This window comes from Dermacentor albipictus, chromosome 3, assembly GCF_038994185.2.
Source record: "Dermacentor albipictus isolate Rhodes 1998 colony chromosome 3, USDA_Dalb.pri_finalv2, whole genome shotgun sequence".
NCBI lineage: Eukaryota > Metazoa > Arthropoda > Arachnida > Ixodida > Ixodidae > Dermacentor > Dermacentor albipictus.
This window is the reverse complement of record NC_091823.1, coordinates 22678918-22701609: the sequence shown is the minus strand read 5'-3', so window position 1 is coordinate 22701609 and position 22692 is coordinate 22678918. Positions and strand designations below refer to the sequence as shown.

The 22692-nt window shown below is 45.2% G+C and overlaps 1 protein-coding gene across 3 annotated transcripts in view; it reads right to left on the bottom strand.

Annotated features, from left to right (window-relative positions):
- The window catches only part of Ndf (Nucleosome-destabilizing factor), a 120959-nt gene that overhangs the window by 83856 nt on the left and 14411 nt on the right, over positions 1-22692 (bottom strand). For 2 of the 3 annotated variants that reach the window (XR_010564949.2, XM_065434352.2), the window contains exons 5-8: positions 20236-20334; positions 15725-15868; positions 9699-9926; positions 5277-5450 (exon numbers count right to left, since the gene is read on the bottom strand). Coding sequence is in view for 2 of the 3 variants with exons in the window: in XM_065434352.2 (XP_065290424.1) it covers positions 5277-5450; positions 9699-9926; positions 15725-15868; positions 20236-20334 (645 nt within the window). In the remaining variant the exon portion in view is untranslated. The remainder of the gene's footprint in view (positions 1-5276; positions 5451-9698; positions 9927-15724; positions 15869-20235; positions 20335-22692) is intronic. The other variant, XM_065434353.2, reaches the window with a different exon arrangement.

Sequence of the window (22692 nt, the reverse complement as noted above, 5' to 3'; positions counted from 1 at the left end):
CATAGTCATCTACCTCTGCACGATGCATCAAAAAGGCAACTAAGCTGTACGAAACTGCGGCAAAGAAGTGAAAAACTACGATATGTAAAGAAAATATGTCCTCACAGGCAAAGGACTACATCTCAGGTGGGTTTTAGGTGCTCAAAGTAAATATTTAGATGTTTACAACAAATAAACATTTGACCTCCATTTTCTCAGCTTTCATCTTTGGTGCTGTTGCTTTCAGTCATCCTAGTGCCATTTCACAACGAATGAAGACAAGATTGTCTCTTGCACTTGCATTCTGAAACATTGACGAGCGCAATAAATCTGTCCATATTTACCTGCACCTCATAAAAACATTTATAATGTTTTTTTTTCAGTAGTCATCAAGTGTTGTAACTCGAAAACTATAACAGATAACACAAAACTGATTTAAGTTACGATATCAGTTTAACAAATCACACCTGCTGTTACTGTGTATATCTACTGAAGTTTATTAAACAAGCCGAAGCAAGCGAAATTCTACTTTCGAATTTCAATGATAATTACATACTTTCGGAATATGCCGACTACTGTCTGTTCATGCTCGGCTGCAGCCACACGCACAGGGACATAAGCTTTAGCGACCCTGCTTATTGGTGTCATAGCTGTCGAGTCTCACTATATTCAGCTAGTCTGGAACGCTCAAATAGCCTCGAACCATGCGAAACTTATGGTCAGACCACACGCACGCTTGCCAGCGCGTGCTTACTCCTAGCCGCTCCTGGTTAGATGCCTCGGCAGACTTCGCTTCATATTGAGCTACTGATATCGCTACAAAATGCATAAGTTGGATGTGGCTACTATCCGTCGGTCAAGCTGGTGCAGAAAAAAGTTGGTCTGTACCATGTAGCATGGCCAGGCTGGAGCATATGAGCGCAAGCACACACTCAACCCCTGTCGTGCACGAAACAAACGCTGTGCGTACATACTACAGTTTATGTAGCTGCGGTCTGATACGTAGTGCAGATTTCGTGGCCGCAGCAGGGTCCCCGAGTCTGCTGATTGAACGCACTGCAGCTTGCTGAAAAGAACTGCGTTTGGTTTACATTTGGCATGTCGTATGTGCCAAAATCGGTAGTGGCATTTACATGAACAGCCAACTAAATGTGAGCTGCGCATCTCACACCATAGCCTTTGCAGTGCAAGCTGCTGAAGGAGTGGAAACACGGTGAAGGCGGTGTTTGATTGCCAATAACTCCACTGCTGCTGGACGCATTGAACTACTTATTGCAGCAAAGTATTCCTGAAATAGCCTATTTTAACTTCAAAGCGAATCAGTACGGTGGCGGGAAGCACTGTGCGGTAATGGTGGCAGATACGAACTCGCGCACGCGAACTTTTCGCCTTGTCTCGGTTAAGGGCCACTTAGCAACTCAAATATCCCGATTATTCTGCATGGAAAATGCCGCTCAAAAGTCACAATTTCGATCGTTATATCCAATATGCGGTGAATAGCATATCGTTATATATGGCTTTTTTTCCTCATAGCCCTAACGCATAAATTGATGGTCTGAAGTCGACTCATCTTTGTAACCGATATATCATTATATGTGGTATCAATATAAATGGGCTGCACTGTAATCATAGAATGGCCTCACAATTAAAGCCCAAAAGTTGAGCGTCTCACTGGTGTTGTCGCGGCACCCAGTTCTGGCTGTGACATCTACTCAAGCAGCATGCTGCCGCTTCTTTGAGCAGTTAACCAGCAGTTAAAATGCATTTTTTTTTTAGATCACAGACATATATATTTGTCACTTATTTACTGTATTTGCGCAATTCTATCGTATCCCCGACTGCAATACGCAGTTATATTACTGCCCAAAGATAAAAAAAAATAACTTAGTGCCAATTCTACTGCACACATCAAGTAATGAAATTTGAGTTGACTCATACCGTGCTGAAACGATCTTATGAAACATACAAAGACAAACGTCTTTCTATCCTGCCACTGGACTACCTTGACAAAAGGTGGTTGAGCAGAAGCACTATGACAGACATACACAGCAAACTGGAAAATGGTGACTGCAAACCAAGGCATAGACAAACAACGCCTGTTCGATGGCAGCGTGGCTAGCTACCTTGCATTGAGCTTTTTTAAAAAGTAAGAATTGGTTTTCTTTTTGATTTTGAGTAAAATTACTTACGATTGTAATGTGCATGCAAATTTGAATGCACTTTTTATTCAAAAGAAGTGCACATTAGAATTGTGCAAATGCAGTAACTCAAAATTAGCAATTTTGTATTACAGAGAATGTTCTCGCGATCATGAAATCAGCCAATAGTTGCTGGTGGGCTTTGCTGCTTGTGATGAATCCATTACGAAGCGATCTTTAACTGTTTTTGACACAATAGTGTACATTTCCTGCTGCATGCAGTGCAATAACATTTGGCTCACAGGTACAGCCTCTTTAACAGATTGGCAATGTTTCATTACAATGTACCTCTTTAAGGGCAGCGCCATGGCTGATATGGAACAATGACACACAGAGCAACGAACAAAGTGCCACCTTTTAACCGACGGATATTATCAGGTAAAAGTTTATGTACGTGAAGTGCTAACCACACGACTCACTAAAAACACGTATTGTGTCTCATTTGCTTCAACTATAGTATTGCCCTTAAAACGTGAACCAGTACCAAACTAGCCCCGTTTACTATTACCGTATTTAACTCGATTCTAACGCGCACCTGTTTTCTGTGACCTAAAAGAATAAAACTTCTTTACAGTACTGCACACTTCATTATTTCACACAGAAATACAACTTTCTGTCATTTGGAAAAACAAAGATTTACTCCCAATGCACTAAAGTTGCGATAAATAAAAAAAGTCGCTGTTCAGTTTTGCCCAAAAGATGAAGCACTGATTGCGATAGCAAATTAGTAGACAGCTATAAGAAAAGTAAGGATAGTAGTTTGACCGGCCATATAAACTTTTAAACATTCACTTACTAACTAAACAAGTACGGTGCCACATGCGCACAACCAAACATGAACACGTCTCACTCAATGACCGCGTAAATTTTTTTATCTGAACGGTGGAGTGAGAAAGTGCAGTAGCAGGGGCATGCGAATGGACCTTTGTGCGGCCTCTCACTTCAACGTGAACTAAGTGACAAGAACACAACGCGGTGTGCCTAGATGCAGTGACTGTCTCCATCGCAGATCGCTTTCAAGATGGGGGCCGCGCGACCGTGTCTACGCTGCAGCCGCTGGGGTAAAACGCCTCTCCTGTTTGCGCAAGTCCCGCACGCAAGTTTTGGGAACTCTGAACACCTGTGATGCGGCTCGATTTCCGTCCATTTCTACATAGGTGATCACTTTCCTTATAATTGCGGCATCGTGATGAACACTCAGTGCCTTCGCAGTTGGCACTTCCGTGCTTATAGAGCAAATGCAGAAAATGGAAAGACGGACAGTGGACTAACCTAAGCACACGTACTACGGCACATAGAGAAAGCTACGACAGCTAAGCTCGATCCGCACACGAGGTGGCCATCTTGAAATGCTCATAGCGAGATGGTATCACATTTATGCCATCTTCGACTGGTCGTTTGTGAGCGCTCTGGAGCGCTCTCGCGAGCGGCGTTGTCTTCGGCTGGTTGAAAGAGGGTGCTCGCCCTGCGTTCGGCTGGTTCTTCTCGATTGCTCTCCTCCATCTTCGAGCGCTCTGAGGCGCTCCGAGCCCTGTCGTCGGAGCAGTCGTCGAAATTGAAACGTCATCGCAGAGCCGCGTCGCTGCTGCTGGCGACGGCCCACCGTAACCTAGGCAACCTAGGCCACTGCGACGAACGCTCGTCCCGCCGGCGCGTCCACCGGTTTTCCCGGCAGCGCCGGGAGCTTTCGATAAGCGAAACATCGGACGTTGGTAGTAGTCACGTGGTTTAGCATCTGCCATTGCCTCCTCCGAGAGCGAGTCACACGTTTGGCTTGCGCGCTCGTCCTCTACCTCTGAGCTCGGGGAACGCCGGATCTGCCCGACTCTGCCTCGGGGGATGGAAGCGACCAGCCGAAGATAGCATTAGGATCATACTCGATGCTAATGAGCGCGCAATTTTTAGGCCCGTTTTATTGGGAAAAAAAGTGAGCGGTAGGTTAGAGCAAATACAGTATTACGTTTATGTAATGCAATTATGGAGTTTAAATTGTCTGTCTGGGCACATTTCCAGTGGGCTAAGTTGCTTACTGGGCCAAACTGCAAGCAGCAGCAAATTGACTATTCAGGCACATACCCAGTGGCCCACGTCTTTTCCACAAAACAGCAACCAACATATACCCTATAACCCAGCTGAATCGTTGATACGTTTTCCTGGGTATAAAGTTGCTAAAGCCTGGTCCCAGCATAGGGCTCACAGACAATTATTTATTATAATTTCCTTTGATACGTCCTTGTTCCCACATTATATGTTACCGCTTTCGTGATCTTAAAGAAAAAAATAGACCGCGCTAGACAGCCTAGCTGCTGACTTTTGCCCAATGCAGCCCAATGGACGTTAATGTTGCCAGGGGATGAGGATGCGGTGCATGCATTGATTGTACTTTAGTCTATTCACAGCGATAACGACTGACCACACAGGTAAGCATATCTGCGTGCAGCAACACATATATGAACTTTGGGTGCATTCTCTGACGATTACTTTTGAAGATACTTTCAGTTTTGTAGCACTGGACACGTTAAAATGGGTGACAGCGATCCTGTATTGTGATAAGACAGCGCACTTGGCACTGTGCCAAGAATGCCATCACTCGTAGGCGCTGACGTGTCTGGCGTTAGTAACACAAAATCTTGCGAAAGAGATGGCACCCCTGAAAGAGACCATCCGTGAATACGACACACCTTTTTCGGCCACTGGTGGTATAAGTCGCTCATTCCCTGCCAAGTCCAATATTGGAAACTTTTACAGTACCGCCAAGTTCGCATTATCAGTTGGCGACTGTAAATCCTTTGGAGGTTGAGCCGTGCATAGTGTCTATGTTAACAGCACGTCCATACAACTCGGGTTAGTGGTAAGAGTAGCGTAAAGAGACTAGAAGATAGCCTACTTCATCAACTTTGTGTTTATATACTAAGAATGCTAATTGCATTAAACTAAGGCACAGTGCTAGACCATTCTCTCACTTTCTGCGGCATCTATACCTCAACACATCCAGTATGCACTCCTTCAGTCCTGGATGCTCTACTGTTTTTCTGTTTCGCAAGGGCCCCTGACAAATCCAGGTCATCAACTCAGGTGAAGGTAAAAGGTGCACCAGACCTTGGAAGGTGTCCTGTTCCATACAGTGATGTGGTGACCCGAGTTGATGAGGTTCTTGACCATGCCCTGGCCCATGTTGCCCAATCCCAGAAATCCAAACTTGAGGTTCGACGGGCTGACATGTTTTGACCGCAAGACGTCTGATATCCTCTCCACATCAAGGGGTGGCGTCACCTGTCATCCACGTGTAAAGGCAACATGTTACTGCAGTTACAAGCTTCCTACATGAAAGAAGTCATGTATACCTTGCACAGCACGCTGCCCGAACGACAAAAACTGCATTTTCGCACAATGTAAGAAGCGCAAGTGACTGGACAAGGGAGATAAAGAAGCAAGACTGCATCTGTCCTGGTTGTAATGAAACAGATCATAATGAATTAATCAACCTAACAAAATAATTCAAATTCATCTTGAGGTTACTATATGAACAGATCAATTTGAAATCTCATTTTAATGAGAAATTTTACAAGAAACAAGACGCAGCCTAGTTCAGAATGAAGATTTATTGATCACTGAGCACTCTTTATGCTCAAATCTGGCTGCACAGAATGCTGCAAGTAACTGGTCTGATACGACAATTTAAAAATCCCAAGAGCTTTCAGCTACCCGGCAAAACACCAAAGCGGCCATGCTGCTGTCACAGGGGTCATAGCCACATTGCATAATTACTCTACCATCTTTAGCATTCTGTGCAAACAAAATGCTGCACTTATGAAGTGAATTGTGTACTCTGCCAGAATAAAATACAGTAATGTATGTGCTGTACGGTACATGTTGAGCAGTGTAATTACATACAGCCACAATAAGCTGCTGTACATGAGTTAAGAAGTTCACAACTTCCTGCCCTGCTCTTATATTTTTGTCAACGACTTTGTTTATCAGCACTCTCCTGAGTATGCTGCGAGAGCTCTGGAAGCCATTTGTTTTGCACAACCTTTGTTGCTGGATGCAAGCGTAAAAAAATTTTGTTTAGTGTGCACTTGGGTTCAGCAACGAGCACTGTAAGAAATTTGTGGATTGCACTGCTCTGTTGGTACATCCACGGAATTGTAAACCTGTGCAATCAGCTTATGTCATATGTCTAGATTGACACATGTGCACTGTTTATTTTTTTCGTGTTAAATTGGTGTTGGCTCGTCCTATACAGTAAAGGCTTGTTAATTCACCACTCCAACGAGCACTCTAAGAAATTGGTGGATTGCACTGCTCTGTTGGCACATCCACGGAATTGTAAGCTGAGCAATCAGCTTATGTCATATATCTAGATTGACACGTGCACACCATTTATTTCTTTTATGTTACATTGGTGTTGGCTTGTCTTATACAGTAAAGGCTTGTTAATTCACAACTCGTTAATTCGAAATTTCGGATAATTTGGAGTAGCCGCCGCAGTCCGTCGAACAATGCGTTGAAAGCAACTTGTAACGCATCCCGCTGATTCACAATGAAATTTGCTCTGATAATTGGAATTTCGTGCCATCGTGGAAGGGGAGAGTACTAGTGCGCAAAAGCATGTTGGAGATGCTGGCGGCACCACATGGGCTCTTTGTTTAGGCCCGACTGTAGAGACACGCGTACGTGCCTGACCAGGCATGGCCGACGCCTCTGTTGCAGGTCAGGTCTCTCCCTCTCTGAATACTTCAAAATAAAAATGCAGCCACGATGCTGCATGTTTCTTTTTTCTTTACATCTTTTCGTTACATTTTGGAGGCTATGCTCTTTGTTTGAGAGGTGTGGTGCTGAGAAGCGGCCCCAGATAACATAAGAAACATGGCGGCTGTGAAGTTTATCGGCGCCTGCAGTACCAAAAAGCACAGCCTTTGAGATTCGTGACTATTACACGTACCTCAGCATCGTAGGGATGCAGTAAAAGCTCGTTAATTGTGCATGAGCCGCCTACACCGGCTCATCCTCGCACGCTTTCGTTCGCACATACAGCATACGGTGCATGGCAACGATTTTATTGCCCTTGAGTTTTGTATGGAACCTCACGGGAGAGAAGCGACCTGCAACAGAGGTGTTGGCCATGCCTGGCCAAGCGCAAATGCGCCTCTTCCCAGTCCAGCCTAAACAAGGGACTGGAGATGAAAAAAGCAAAGCCGCGCGCCGATGGTAGTGTCGCCAACATTCTCCTGCGCATTAGCACTCTCCCTATCCATGAGGGCGCGGAGTTCGTATTATCGGCTGCGGTACAAATTACAGTGTGAACAAGCGGGGTGTGTTACATATTGCTTTCAATACTGCTGGACAGACCGCGGCGGCTACTTTGATTTATCCAAAATATTGGATTAATGAGTTGTGAATTAACGAGCATTTACTGTATGTGCTTGGCCGCTGCCCATACGTACAGTGGGACTCAGCAGAGTGCAGCCAGTGCAGCTAAGAAAGTACAACTATAGAGTACAATGGAGACCAATGTCGCAGCAGGTTGTGGTGTGTTTCACGGATGCATTCACGGCGAGAATAGGTGGCACAAAGAGTGTTTATAGTCTCACATTTTCAGCACGCTTTGCTTGTGACCAGTTCTGCTACGCTGCTTGCGCTGCGCCAGCCGAAGTGCCGTGTCCCCTCTGGACTTTGACGCTCACGACATCGACTGCTCTCTTCGGAGCATGCGCAGAATGATCCACAACCCGCGTGCCGCTTTGAACACTATGAATGGCAGTCTGCAACCATCGGCAAAGAGGCGTGGGCACCTTCTTGTCTCCGCGCCATGCACTGTGGGTCGGTGCTTCAAATTTTCGCAGAGCTAGTTTTTAGAGCTAGTTTGCTTCGGCGCGTCTGCATAGTACCGCTTGCGCATTGGCACGCGCGTGGGCGGGCGTCGGTTTGGGTTGTTCCGTGGGCGGTGTCGGCTTCTTCTGCTCGCAAAACTGATGGCTATCTTGTTACTAATCGATCGAAGGACGACCGCCTGTTTCTCACTCGTTTAGTGCTTGCAGGGGTGCGCATAGGAAGGATGCTGCCGTGCATGCATTTCCTTTTCTTTTTTGGAGACTCGCGAAAACTAATTGCCTCTGGTTGGCGATAAGATGAAGATTAGCGGAAGTTTGTCACATGTTTTGCGTTTCTGACAGGCACACAACCACAGTTTTCTTGAGTGCACTCACCTACGCAGCTCAATTACGCTATGGACGTAAATATTAGTCTAAAAGCGGGAACATTCGACACTTGCGAAATATTCTCACGTGCGCATTTTCTAAGCCTTATGTGTATAACAACGCATCAAATTTTAAATTCTTATAAGTTTATTTCCTTTTTTATTGTTGCTATTCATGAATAAACAGCACATATATACCAATGCAATATATTTTTTTATCACTTTACTGTCACCCTAGAAAAATTACGGTAAATTCTTTTTCGAAATAGGTCCCTCAGACGAATTGGAATCTGCAATAATAAAAAAAAAATAATCGACCCTGGTAGACAAAAATAAGCAAATAAAAAAGAAAAGTAAGGCTTAGAGTGGCTTAAATATCTTAATAATGCCCCTTCTCATACTTGGCTTAGAGGTGATGAAGCTTTCTTCGATTTGTGCATGAGTGACGTCATCTCCATATACACTCGACAAGTGCGTCACTGCATTGGCTATCTCTAACGGAGATTGCCATGGAGATCGAAGAAATGAGCTTCGCACCACTTGGCTCTTGCAAACGCACAGGAGGTGGCATCAATCACACGAATGTGAAGCCACACACAATGATGCGACAATGCATCCGAGGCGCACCTGCTAAATGGACACACCATGTGCAAAATAGCAAATGAAAGTTTAGTGTCTAAAAACATACACAGATCACATATTAAGTGATTATGACGATGGCGATGATGAAAAAAAAAATGAAAAAGGAGAAAGCGCCGTCCCCTGGAGTGTTTTGTCAGCAAAAAAAAAAAAAAAGAGTTGGCATGGCCTCCACGACTCGAGGATGGCGAGTGCTCTCTATTGAATAGCGTGCGCTTCCAATTTTTGAGGCTTTAGAGCAGGCCACTGGAAGCCAAGCCAGCGAAAAACCCAACATGGCGGCCTCCAAGTACTCGTAGCGTGGCTCGGAACGTGTGATTAAGTGCAGTAAATCGAACTTTGGGACCTCAATTCATGTGAAAAATCGGCCAAGAAAATGCATTAGCTAAATGGGAACCCTAACTGTGCATTTATGAAGTCCGGAATATCCATAAAGTCCAAATTTTTAGAGTCAAGCATCTGCTTTAGCGGCGGTTATTGATTCTGTGAATGTCGTCTGCAGCTTTGTTTAGTGCAGTGGAGGCGATTTTTTGTACTATTAACAAACGTGTAACCAAGAAGGGCAAGCAAGGGTAAAAAATAGTCGAATACCATGGTCATAAGATACCACGGCCATTGCTCTTTGTGTGCGGCACATGGCTAGCACTCTACTGGTCAAGCCAGAAGCCAAAAGCTGCACTTACGGGCCTTGTGACGTAAGACTGCCTCAGAAGGTTGGAGCTGGACTTGGATGACGATGAAGTGGCATTTGACACACTGTTGAGGCCAGCTGCATTGTTATTTGGTGTTGCAGCTGCCACCGAGGAAGTCTTTTCAGCCGCTGCTGCTTTGTTTCTTTTTGTGGGCGCCGAGCTTGTGCTGCTGCTTTCAGAAGAGGTTCGCTTGGATGCCCGATGCGACTGGTCCTGCGACTGTAAAAACATGGTGTCACGAAACTACAAGTTGTCAAAAAGGGCTATCAATGTTCACAAGTTCAGTAGTATGGTTAAAAAGGAAGTCCAGTGCAACGCAAGTACAGCAACTTAGCAATATTTAAATGTCCTACTTCTGGACTTTGACATGGTACCATCACATGCTTCAGAGGGCCCGTGCATATGGCAAGCACAACTTTTGATGCTGGAAACTGTTTCATACACAAAATCTGTGCATACGGTGTCACAGATACAGTCGACTCTCGTTACAACAGAGCCTGATAATCTGACAAAATGTGTCCGTTTTATTCAAAACGCCTCGCTTCCGAAACTTTGGTTGTGATTTGTAACAATGTTAATGCAAAGAGTGAGTAGTTAGTAAACAGCTGTGTGAAGTAGGGATAGTAGTTTTATCGGCCATATAAAGTTGTAAATATTTGCTTACTAACTAAATTAGCAAGCACGGTGTCACACGTGCAGACATAAACATGAACACGTTTCGCTCGATAACGGATCGAGCGAAACGCACTGCAATCCAGCACTGCGGAAAGTCGCTGTTAAAATGTTAGATTAGAGTGAGGAAGTGCGTCAGCAGCAGCGAGCAAACTGACCACCGCGTTGCCTCTTGCTTCAACGCGAACTCAACGTAGAAAGCACAGAGCATACAGCCACCGGAGTAGAACCCCCTGTGCCTCGTTTGCGAAAGAAGAGTGTGCTTGCACGCCGCCTTTTTCCCTCATGCACGTGATATTGAGCCGTGACCGTCAATTTACCCTCATAAGTCAGTTGTCAGCCCGTGTCGGCATGGCAAAAGTTCTTTCTATACGACCGATCTTAACGAAAATTGCCGCTACTTTGTCCACTATAGCCAATAGTCCATTGTAGTGCGGTCCGTTAAAAGCAAATTTCGTTACATTAATAAAAACAGAGCAAACTAAGGTTGAAATATGGTTCGTTATATGCGAAAGTCTGTTGTACGTGGGTTCGTTGTAACGAGCACAAATTGTACCACTTTTGCAAACAGTGGTACTAAAAAATTGTGGGGTTAAATGTTTCGAAGCTGCACAGTGGACTATGAGAGGTGCCACAGTAAAGGGATCCAGGTGCACCCATAGCATGGTACACAAGTGTTTGCTTTCCACCCTTATCGGAATTCGGCAAGTGCGACTGGCCAATGTACCCCCAACCGCATGTTCAGCAGTGCAACGCTGGCTGTGGTAGGGCATTCTCAGCCATTTGGCTACCAGGTCCCGTAAAAAAGTAATGTTTATTCGATTCTAGCCCAGCAAGTTTCGAGCATTGACAAGCTGCCCACAGTAGCAAGGTGTCAAAATTTTATTCAGACATTGTGTTCAAGCCATGGAAGCCAGAAGCTTCACAACATTAAACTCGCTGGACGCCACTGCATTCCCTGACAGTAGTCAATGGAGTTCAAGTCTCAAATAACGTGCATGCAGATGGAAAGTGACAGGCTATCAAGAGTGGTAGGCCAGTGTAAAGCCAATAAAAAGCCAGTGGAAAATTCCCTTTTGAGCATAGGGTATGAAATGGAAATTTGTAAAAAAAGAAAGAAAAAAAATTCTTGGGTTTTACGTGCCAAAACCCCAATTTGATATTGAGGCATGCCGTAGTGAGGAACTCCGGATTAATTTTAGCCACCTGGGATTCTTAACGTGCACCCAATGCATGATACACAGACATTTTTTAATTTCACCCCCATCGAAATGCAGCTGCCATGGCCAGGATTTGATCCTGCACCCTTGAACTTAGTAGTAGAACACTACTAAACCCAAGGGTGCATCCAACATGCCACTATGGCCCCTTCAAATGGCCTTTAAGCCTTTTTGAGCTTACAGGAGAGCGAGCGCTTTCTCTTTTTGCTACCCTGCTCATCGCATTCTCTCCTACTTGCCATGTACTTCTCTAGAAGGCATGTAGACACTACGCTAGTACTGAACTTATGTTGGTGCTCTTTTCTTGTTTGAAAACAATCTACTTGGCACACAGGACTCTGCACTTTTCAGGTACATGCTGCCACTGCATGTGCAGTCTAAAACACGTTATACACAATGAATGTGAAATCAGTATATTGTAAATGACAGGCCAGTGATATGATCAGGAATAGCTTTGGATGGGAATGTATGCATTAACTGGTGGTTCACGACTGATGCCTCTCATATGTGGACCAATTAGCAGCTTTTATCCTGGTGACATCAAGTGCATAACCCTGCCGGTGTCATGACGTGTGAAGAAGTGACCGAAAAAGCCCAAGAGAAGCACGCAATTGTTTTCTGAATTACCAGAGGTGGTTTGGGGCCCTCTATATTTTTTTTGTTTATTTTCGTATTTTCAAATTTATACTGTCATGTGGCTACACTATCAACAGTGCTGTTACGATATGTCCTATGACCGGGTTTAACAAACACCAATATAGGTCATTTCCTTGGCCCCGATATGGAAAGTTTCTACTCACCTCAATTTTGAGAAGAGTAAGTAAGTAAGTGTCTAGTAAACACGAATAACAGGTATGCCTCCTTTCAAGCCTAGGTTTCCAGACAAACAGCCAGGGCCATCACACCACTTTACAGAGTCTGAGAAGGCAGAGTCTCGTCGCATAACTACACGGAACTGTGCTTGTGCCTTTCAACAGCAGCAGAGACCCCAGCGCTCGAAGTGAAGCAGAGCGAGCAGCTATGTGTGATTAGGCTTGGGCCTGTCGCAAAATATGTGCACCAGCATGTGACTACATGTGGGATGTGCTTATGAAGAACAATGTCCAAGCACTTTCCCCTTCTATGAGGAGGTTCTGGCTTCTGGTGTTCGCACTTCATGCAAGGAGGTTGCTGCCATTGAAGCTGGTTAGCGCAGCCTGCAGTCAGTGATTCTGAGCTGTGGAGTCTGAGTTCCATATTTAATTATGTTTTACTCAAGACCAGAGTTGCAAAGCAGAAACTCCAGAGTTGAACTGTTTCTGGAATAATTCTGCATTTTTAAACACCTGGAATGGAAATAGAATGGGAGCCAAAGATTCCAGAATAGAGTTGGAATGGAACGGGCACATAGTCCTGGAAATCTAGATGTTAATTTTGAGTGAGACAAACTGGTAAATTTGCCATTTGCACTAAACTAGACTTGCATAATATAATGTATATCTCCTACTGATTCTTTCAGTATCTACCTATAGGTGACTACCTCTGCTGCGGTAATTATAAACAACACTTTATTCTGCACATTCTACGCTACAAGAATGAAGTTCATTTAAAGACAGCAACTTTTAGTTGTCGAGAAATATGATTCTCTTCAACAAGGGCACGCTTGACCTAGGACACAAGGATGGAGGCCAAAAACGATGTCACAATCTGCCTTACTCTGCAAGAGTAGACATGATGCGGCATGTGTGCCACGTTTTTGGCACACGGCTGAGAACCTACAAAACAATAACAGGAGGTCAGAGAGGCATCCCTGGAAGGTTAGTATGTTAGTAGATGTGAAACAAAAAAGGTCACCCTGCAAAACATATCAATGTGTTTTGCTTTTATGTTGGTCCTCAAAGTGACAGAGCAATTTAGCCAGATGCATGAGAAGCACAACGACGTAAAATTATTTTCTACTTCACTTGTGGGGTTTCCGGTTCTCGCGGTGGTTGTGTGAAGCCGTTGCGTTGTGTTGCCGGGGGCTCCGTGTCCCTCTCCTCCTTGCCTGGACGGGGTGGCAGCGGGTCATAAAACACTGTCGCTCTGCTGTCACCCCGCCCACGCGAAGGTCAACAGGCTTTCGCCATTGGCCAAGATTTTGGCGGGATTCGGGCCCGGCTTGCGTGCACTCTGGGTAAGCGCGCGCAAGACGGGTCCCGCGGAGACCACATCGGGGCGTCGGAAGGTGCGTACATGTTCCTCTCTGCGGCGGCGGCCCCCTTTGTCCGCCGCCGGCCGATGGTTACTTCGGCTCGTCGGGGTCCCGGCCTCGGCGGGCGTGCGCGCACTCTTCCGTCGTCTCGATGTCCTGAGGCAGCGTCTGCCGATCGTGCCCCCATCTGTTCGTCTGTCGTTTCTCTCTATTTCCCTTTTCTCTGCTGTGGGGCGCACGATGGCAGGCGCTGATCGAAGGATAGGCAAATTCTTACTGATCGGGTTCTTTGTTCTTTGTTTCTCTCTCTGTCGCGGTGCGGGTAAAACGTGTGCTTGTATTGAGTCCCAGGTTAATAAATGTTCTTTGTTGTTCCTTGAGAGCTTTGCCTAGGGTCTCCCTTGCTGCGCGCGCGCGGTCTCGCCTTCCCCTAAGCTGTGGGGCCGGCGGGGCGCGTACGCGCGCAGCTGCGCGTCGGCACACGGAGCGGGCTGGAGTAGGCGCGGACGCGCGGTGCCCTGCGCGCGCGGCGGCTCGGAGTGCTCGAACCCGCGGTGGTGGTCGTCCGGCGCGCCGTGAGCGTCGCGGGTGAGTGGGGTTTCCGGTTCTCGCGGTGGTTGTGTGAAGCCGTTGCGTTGTGTTGCCGGGGGCTCCGTGTCCCTCTCCTCCTTGCCTGGACGGGGTGGCAGCGAGTCATAAAACACTGTCACTCTGCTGTCATCCCGCCCACGCGAGGGTCAACAGGCTTTTCCCATTGGCCGACATTTTGGCGGGATTCGGGCCCCGCTTGCGTGCACTCCGGGTAAGGGCGCGCAAGACGGGCGCCCGGGGGAGACCACATCGGGGCGTCGGAAGGTGCGTACGTGTTCCTTCTCTGCCGGCGGCGGCCCCCTTTGTCCGCCGCCGGCTGATGGTTACTCCGGCTCGTCGGGGTCCCGGCCTCGGCGGGCGTGCGCGCACTCTTCCGTCGTCTCGATGTCCTGAGGCAGCGTCTGCCGATCGTGCCCCCGTCTGTTCGTCTGTCGTTTCTCTCTATTTCCCTTTTCTCTGCTGTGGGGCGCACGATGGCAGGCGCTGACCGAAGGATAGGCAAATTCTTACTGCTGGGACTTCTTTGTTCTTTGTTTCTCTCCCTGTCGCGGTGCGCCGTTAGCGGCCACCGGCGACCATTCGGCTATGTTTTGTGTTATGTTAAACGTGTCTTTGTATTGACTCCCAGTGTAATAAATGTACTTTCTGTCTTCTCGAGAGCTTTGCCTAAGGTCTCCCTTGCTGCGCGCGTGCGGTCTCGCCTTCCCCTAAGCTGTGGGGGGGGGGGGGCGGCGGGGCGCGTACGCGCGCAGCTGCGCGTCGGCACACGGAGCGGGCCGGAGCAGGCGCGGACGCGCGGTGCCCTGCACGCGTGGCGGCTCGGAGTGCTCGAACCCGCGGGGGTGGTCGTCCCGCGCGCCGTGAGCGTCGCGGGTGAACGCCACACACTTTACGCGAGGGAGTTCCGATGAATTGGTAGATCTTATTCGGAGAGCAAGCCTCGCTTGTGTTGCAGCATGCGATGTGCTTGTGAACGGCTTAACACGTGTGCAGCTAAAGTGAAGCTAACTTTAATGGTCACAAGGCGGCAGCTGTAGACTAAGTACATATTTGAAAAATCAGTGCACCATGTCAGAAGCTAGTGCCATGTTTGGTTTAAACCAAAATTTTGTAAAAGTCTATCTAGTGAACTGTCCATTTCGGTTGCTGCTGACTGGCTGGAGCTGAACCAGCGAAGACGAGACTAACTGAAGGTGCCCGTATACTCTTCACTGATACAGCTCAAGCCATTCAGCAGTGACCGAAATGTGCAGTCGACTAGGTGGACTATTACAGAATACTCTTACACTGCAAGATGGCACAATCTCAAAGGCATGGCCTCCGATTTGGGAAAAAAAAATTTAAATTAAGTAGCTCTTCACCTCTCTTTTTCTCCGCTTTGGCTCTTTGTCAGTTGTAGCTGGTTCCTTTGGTGTCTTGGGCGTCTTCACTGGTGTCACAGTAGGGGTTGCTGGTGCCTCTTCAACTTCATCTTCAGAGGCAGCTACTCTTGCAGGTGGTGGGCCCTTCATGAAACGAGAGAAGAGAAAGTGGTCGTCAGCATCCAAACTCTCTGCCATGAGACGCAGCAGAGATTGGCACAGATAATTAGTAACCTCAAACAAAATACTGCTAATAGAAACTATAGCTGTTGCATAAATAGATAGATAGACAGAAAGATAGCTAAAGTTACTTAAAAGAATAATCAGAAGAATCGCTAATGGTCAGGGTCCCTAGTCCAGGGCTCCACTGGCTCTTGCCATCTTCTCAGCTCTCTGTATCAGCTTGAGCTGGTCGTTGCTGTTGCATAAAGCTAACAGCAAGTGGTACGTGTGCCCAATTTGGTTTACTTGCAATCATTTATTACCGATAAAGCTGCACCTTAATTTAACAAACACAAATGAAGTAAGCATACAGTTTGGTTAGTGTATTCTCGTGCTATAATACTAAAAAAATGTGCCTGCTAAGTGCGACTTGAAATGCATAGAAAAACAACCACAACAAAAGGTAACCTTGTTTTCTCCATGCTTAAACGGCCCATTCTGAATTGCAGGTTGGCTGGCTAGGATCGCAGCCGACAAGCCAATATGAGATCACACTGATTGCATGGTTGTGTATTAGCGACGGTGCAAAGTGCGTGTGTAAATAACTATTGTTCCCATGCCAGTATCAGGACGACAAGCAGCTAATGGGCCGTAAAAATTCAGAGACTTTTTACTGCCCTGTTGAAGGAATTGCAATTGCGCTATTTTTTTGCATAGACATGATCGCAAATTGTATTTTTTTTTCTGCCACTATTACATGTATGCTTATAGTGGGATAATAAATGTAATTAAAGCCCTTTCATGTTTAACTGTACTATCATTGCAATAATTTATTATTTAAGACAAGTGCATTTAATGCTCACCAATTCAGGGCAAAGGAATATATATATATATTCCTTTGCCCTGAATGGATGTCAACTAAACGCAACCGCAGATATAGAAGTAAAACTTCGTTAACTGGAAGTTGTAAAATCCAGGAAGAACTTCTAGATAAGTGAATTCATGAAGATATAAATCCCCGGCTGCGCATAAACCACACAGAGCCTTTTGAAATGAGCGCCAGTAGTCGCTAAATTTCTTGCACCAGCTCAATAAACCCAGATGTATTTTCAGATCACTTTTGCAAGATATTGTGCGACTCGGCATCCGACACGTCGGGCATCTACGGACAAGCAATCCTCGCAAAGAGCCAGGATGTTACAAATGAGAGAATGTCTACTTGGCTTCTGGTTTGTTTTGCAGTCAAGCTGATAGCGCATCGCTTGCCTCTCTGCAAGAAGCACTTATCAAATACGAAAGCTACGCAATTCCCTGCAGTGTTTCAGTGTGTCAAACCCAAGTGGAGTGGAACTAAGCAGCTCTCAAATAAAATAGTCTACTACCAACGAGATCGCTGCCAATCGTGAATGGCAGATGATGGGAGTGGTGTAGAATTAAGTGGAATTCACTACAAATTTGTGGTCCTGTCATTTTCTGATGTTATCGTAACAACACATTAAATATGGAAGCCTCCGGTAGCAACCTTTTCTCAACATTTTTGCAGTAGAAATTTTGAGATATTCGAAGTGAGGTGCAAAAACATTTTGAGATAAGAGGTGAAAAATATATGGAGTTGACACCAAGCCAGACAAAAATTTTGCCTGAACCAGTCTTTCTCGAGATATCAGACTTTGGCTTAATGAGTGTTTACTGTGTATTCCTTTGCCCTGAATGGATGTGAACGAAGGGCAACCTTAGATTAAACTCTTCAAGACACATATAAAAGAGAGCAATAAGTCTGGTAGTGGTCTACAATAATAAGGATGTAAATCTTCAGCACAGCGTCTCACAAATAATATGGGCCAAAACTAGAGACACCATTTAACGGTATGCCAGTACCAATTGAAACCCAGGTAAGACACGAACGCCTGCATGCTGAGCCTTTTTCTGTAGACAACTAACAATATGTCATCGTTATGTCGACTGAAACATTATATGCAAAGGAAAGTCCCACTTGAATAATTTGCTATTCTCTCGATGTTTTGACCATAAAGCACACAGCAAGTGCTAAGGAGTTTTCAAAAGTGCAATGCATTGAATTTACACACTGTACATATTGCATATTCTTAATTAAGTCATTGAGAAAGGAAATGAAGTTTACTGTAAGTAGCACTGTGCCAAAGCAGAGAGACAACATGGGAACTGAACTCCAGCAGACTGGATGGACATAAGATGTACATAAGACAAAGATGTGCTCGATGGGGCCGATGGGAATTGTAAATCAGATACTCGCGACACCTGTGAGTAGGTGCTTCATCTTTCAGTTATGACCGCGAGATGCTCTTACATTCCCAAAGGCCTGCCACCACATGGCAGAGTGGCCTTTGCCATGGTCTTTGCCTTCTCCAGGTTGACGAGAATAAACGCAAAGTGTCTGTGTATGTTGAGCTGCCTCACGAGCATTCCTTGCTCTAACAAATCACACTTCGTACAAAGTAGTCTGGCAGTATAAAATGGCAGTAGCAGCGCTACCAAAATTGACCAACACTTTATTAAGCAAATGTGTTCTGCAGAAACACACATGGTCGATGTAGATTCATGAAAGGCCACATTGACATCCACTTAAATCAACAGGCCACCATTCATTTGAACTGATACTGCCAAGTACCCCAGTTGGTGCAGATGGCGTAGTGACTGCCCTGGAAAAGATAGTGCAGGGTTTAATTGCTGAAGTGGGATGAGCTTTTTCAACTGGAAAGCTTCCTTTTTTTCTGAGGAATCAGTACCCATTTCTTCTGTAGCTGGATGCTACTTTGAAGTACATGCCAACTTTCCCTTTCATAAAGACACTTCATACACTTTAACATTCATCGTTAGTAGCTTTTACACACCAGGCTACAAAAGCATGAATAATGGGCATAGCAGCTACAGCACAATTATGTGCGAAAATAGTGATGCAGTGATTTAAGTGCCATCAGTTACTTGCAAATAAACAACTGTTAGGTTTTATGCCATGCTGTACCGAGCTCAAAAAGTCAAGCAGGAAAAAAGGAATGTGCAGCTGGAAGTGAAACAGGCCTACTCACTCTCTGCAGGTATATCCAATACATTAATACAAGCCCCTCTTCCTTCCTTTCTGAATACAAAGTTACTAATGTGAATTCCGGTACCAACCGAGACGACAATTTTTTCCCCCAGGCCTATAAAAGCAAACTTGCATTTCGTAACAACAATGAAAACCCATTATGGATGAAGTATTTCTCTGTGTATATAGCGCTCCTGAGTATGCTCTTGAAGCAGCTTGGAAACAAAAATTCACAATTTGGAGCAGGTGGCATACTTACTGGTCTATCTGAACTTAAAATGTGAACGCAGTAAATCAAATGAGATTGATTTAAATCAAAACAAAACATACGTTAAATATTTAACAGCATTTGTGATGAAACCCTGCTATACATCATACTGTATTTATGTGAATCTGAGCAGAATTCTCCAGTAACGGTCATAATGTAGCAGCACTGCCTCCAGTGCTGCAGTGAAACACTCCTTCCTAACCGCCCCAATTTTCTTAATGTAATTACGTGGTTGTGCATTAGTTCACATGAATGCATGGGTGAAGTGCAAATGATGCAGATAAAGATAGGGAAGTATAATTAAGTTTTACAAGCACACTGCTATGAGTGGCACTATGTTTTACACCCTACACCTTACACCCTTTTCCTGCATTTTGTTTACCTTTTCTTTGTTGCCCTTACTAAGCCTTGGCAATTGAGGGTGTCTAACGCAAACACCGAGTCACCCAGCGGCTCAAATGCTGCTTTATTTGATCAGGTGTTATGAAACGCAACACATATGAAATCACAGATGGAGAACAGGGAAAAAAGAAGGAGGGGGCGGGGAGAGCCTGTAGATGACAGTGGGAAACAATGCAAACAGAGTGAGAACCATGCAAATGTCAAATTGACATTGTGCAACCCATTTAAGCTGCCCACATGCCTTGGGTACAACCTGAGGGTAAGCATGCTACCTTTACAGCTGTGCACTGAAATTTCTGCAGTAAGCAGTGGAGGGAACAAATGACTGCTTGTGCAGCTCTACAGAAAAGGACCATGAAGCATGAATGCACTATCTATAACACACTCCTCTGCAAACAATTATGGTGATTTACAGCTGGAATGAGGCATCAAAAGAAAGAAAACATAGCTGGTTTGTTTCCTTGCGCACAACTTAGAAAAATCATTCCGGCTCCACCGAATACTCAAAATTCAAAATGAGGTAGCAGGGACATAAGAATTGCATGCAATTTTGAAACCCATCTCCACCCATAAAAATCGTCAAACTGGTAAGTTAAAATTAGACCGGCGATTCACCTTGGTTGGTGTGTTCGCTATGGGGCTCACAGAACCATTAGGGAATATTGTGGAAATCTCCTCATCAATGCTGGGCAGATCAGAGCTTCTGACCGGTTGCTGCAACAGTGCAAAACAACATAACCAATGTAAGCCCTTTGAAGGCCGCTTTTGCTAGAAAAAAGGTATAGGCTCTGGTTCATTTATAGGTTTCAAGGGCCCCAATCCTAGAAAGAAAGTACAGTTGTTACAGAAATCTGCTTTTTAGCAACAATACTACAATTAGGAAAATTGTGCACATAAGTTAGCAGTTACTACCTAATAAGAAGAAGAAGAAGAAGAAGAAAAAAAAAGGGGGCATCTACAGTGTCTGCATACCCAAGGCTGTTGGGGCTGTTTCAATATGTTCCTTCTGAGTGAACAGTACAGCATAGAATACCTTCATTCAGGCCAAGATAACCCACAGTACAAGGCCCACTGAAAAAGAAAACCTCCCACATACGAAACTTCCTACCTATAGGCTGCTGAACCATTAGAGGAATCCAGTGACTGGTTCTCCAAGTAAATTGTTTTAGCTCCTTTTCTACAACCATCACTCGCCAAAGTACAATACTGAGACTGAGTAGAACTGACAAAATTTCACGAAAAGTAGCAAAGAGCTTAATGAAGTGTTTTCTAGAAACCTGAGAAATACATAAATAAATATATTTTTTTTGAAGTCCTTAAAACCGAAAAATTTTGTTGCCAAGCTTTGGCAGCAACCAGGTCAAGAGAGTTTTTTAATGAAGTGAAAATATGCTCAAGGATGTCCTATGAAATTTCGACGAACAACAGTTCTCATGTATTATAATATGAACAGAGGCAATGCGTTGAAGCCAGCCAGAAATTGTCCTTGAAGAGAAACATAAAAAATGGCTGAAGGGAATGATAGAAAAAATCATACATTTAAGACACTTCACAGGCATTACCTGTGCCTACAGGAATTGAACAAGTGTAAAGGGATGTTGATCAAGGGTTAGAAAGCGCAGAGGAAAATGTAATGACATCACTACACGCCTATCTGAAAAAACAAATAGCAGGAATCTTTATCAAGCCTCAAATCTTGCTGACACGCTGTAGGCTCTCATGCTGGCTTCTTTCGGACGCAGTGTGTGGGCTGATCGCACCTGCTCAAAAGTGCAGGTCATCTTACCCAATGTCATGATAAATACAGTAAAATCTCATTACCAAGAACCTTACATAAACAAATTTCTCACACTTAGGAACATTTTGAACATCCCCACCAGATCGCCTATATCTTCAATGTAAAAATATTTCATAACTACGAATTTTTTATACAGTGCGTATTTCAGAATAACGCACATATACGTCCCCTTTATAACCGAGGAACATCAGTATTACGAATTCGGCTAAGAGTAACAGCGCCGCAACTCTCATGTGAAACAGAAACCATGAGTGCAATAGCTATCATCATGACCATGTCGCAGTAGCTGACATTATCGTCATGTCGAGTGCCAACTGCTTTACTACAAACTTCACCAAGAACTTCCCGACAAGGGTTTGGCGATGTTCCAACGATGAATGAAGCTAGCGACGGCGCCAAGAAGAAGCGAAAGGAGCTTTCGCTGCAGGACAAATTGGACGTATTGCAGCAAATCGACGCAGGGAAAAAGCAAGTCAATGTGTGCAGACAGTTTGGCATTGCCCCATCAACCGTCGCGACCATGTCGAAAGACTGAGACAAGATTGTCAAGCTTCACTGGGAATCGCAAGTCGCTCCAACAAGGAAATGGCTGTAACTGGGAAACTTTCAAAATGTGGATCAAGCTGTTCTCACGTGATGCAATGATGCCGCACTACAAAACGTTCCCTTGTCTGACCCAATGCTCCAAGAAAAAGCCCAAGAATTTGCCGATGCACTTAAAATAACTGGGTTCGACGCCAGCGCGGGTTGGCTTTTTCGTCTCCTCCAAAGGAATGGAATAACTTGGCAGGTAGTCTTGGGTGAGGAAAAGGCTGACGACAGAGAAGGCGCGGATTCCTGGTGCAATGATCCTTCTTTAGAGGTGGCTGAATTGTTCTCTGAAGAGAATATTTTCAATGCGGAAGAGACTGCATCAGCTCCTGCCAGACCGAATGATGCACTTCGAAGGGCAGCAGTGCAAAGGAGGGAAGAAGTCGTATCTTCACGTGACAGTCCTGCTCTGCTACAATGCAACAGGCACGAAGAAAATTAAACCATCTGTCATCGGCAAGTACACAAAGCCTCGCTATATGAAAAACGTCATGTCATTACCGTATGACTGCCGCGCCAACAAACGAGCCTGAATTACCGAAGAATTCTACTGCTTGCCTACAACTTCTCTGCTCACATTATGAATGTTCACTTGATGCACGTTCAATTGGAGTTTCTGCCGCCAAACAACATGTCCTTGCTGCAACCCCTAGATCAGGGCATTATAAAGAGTGTGAAAGCAG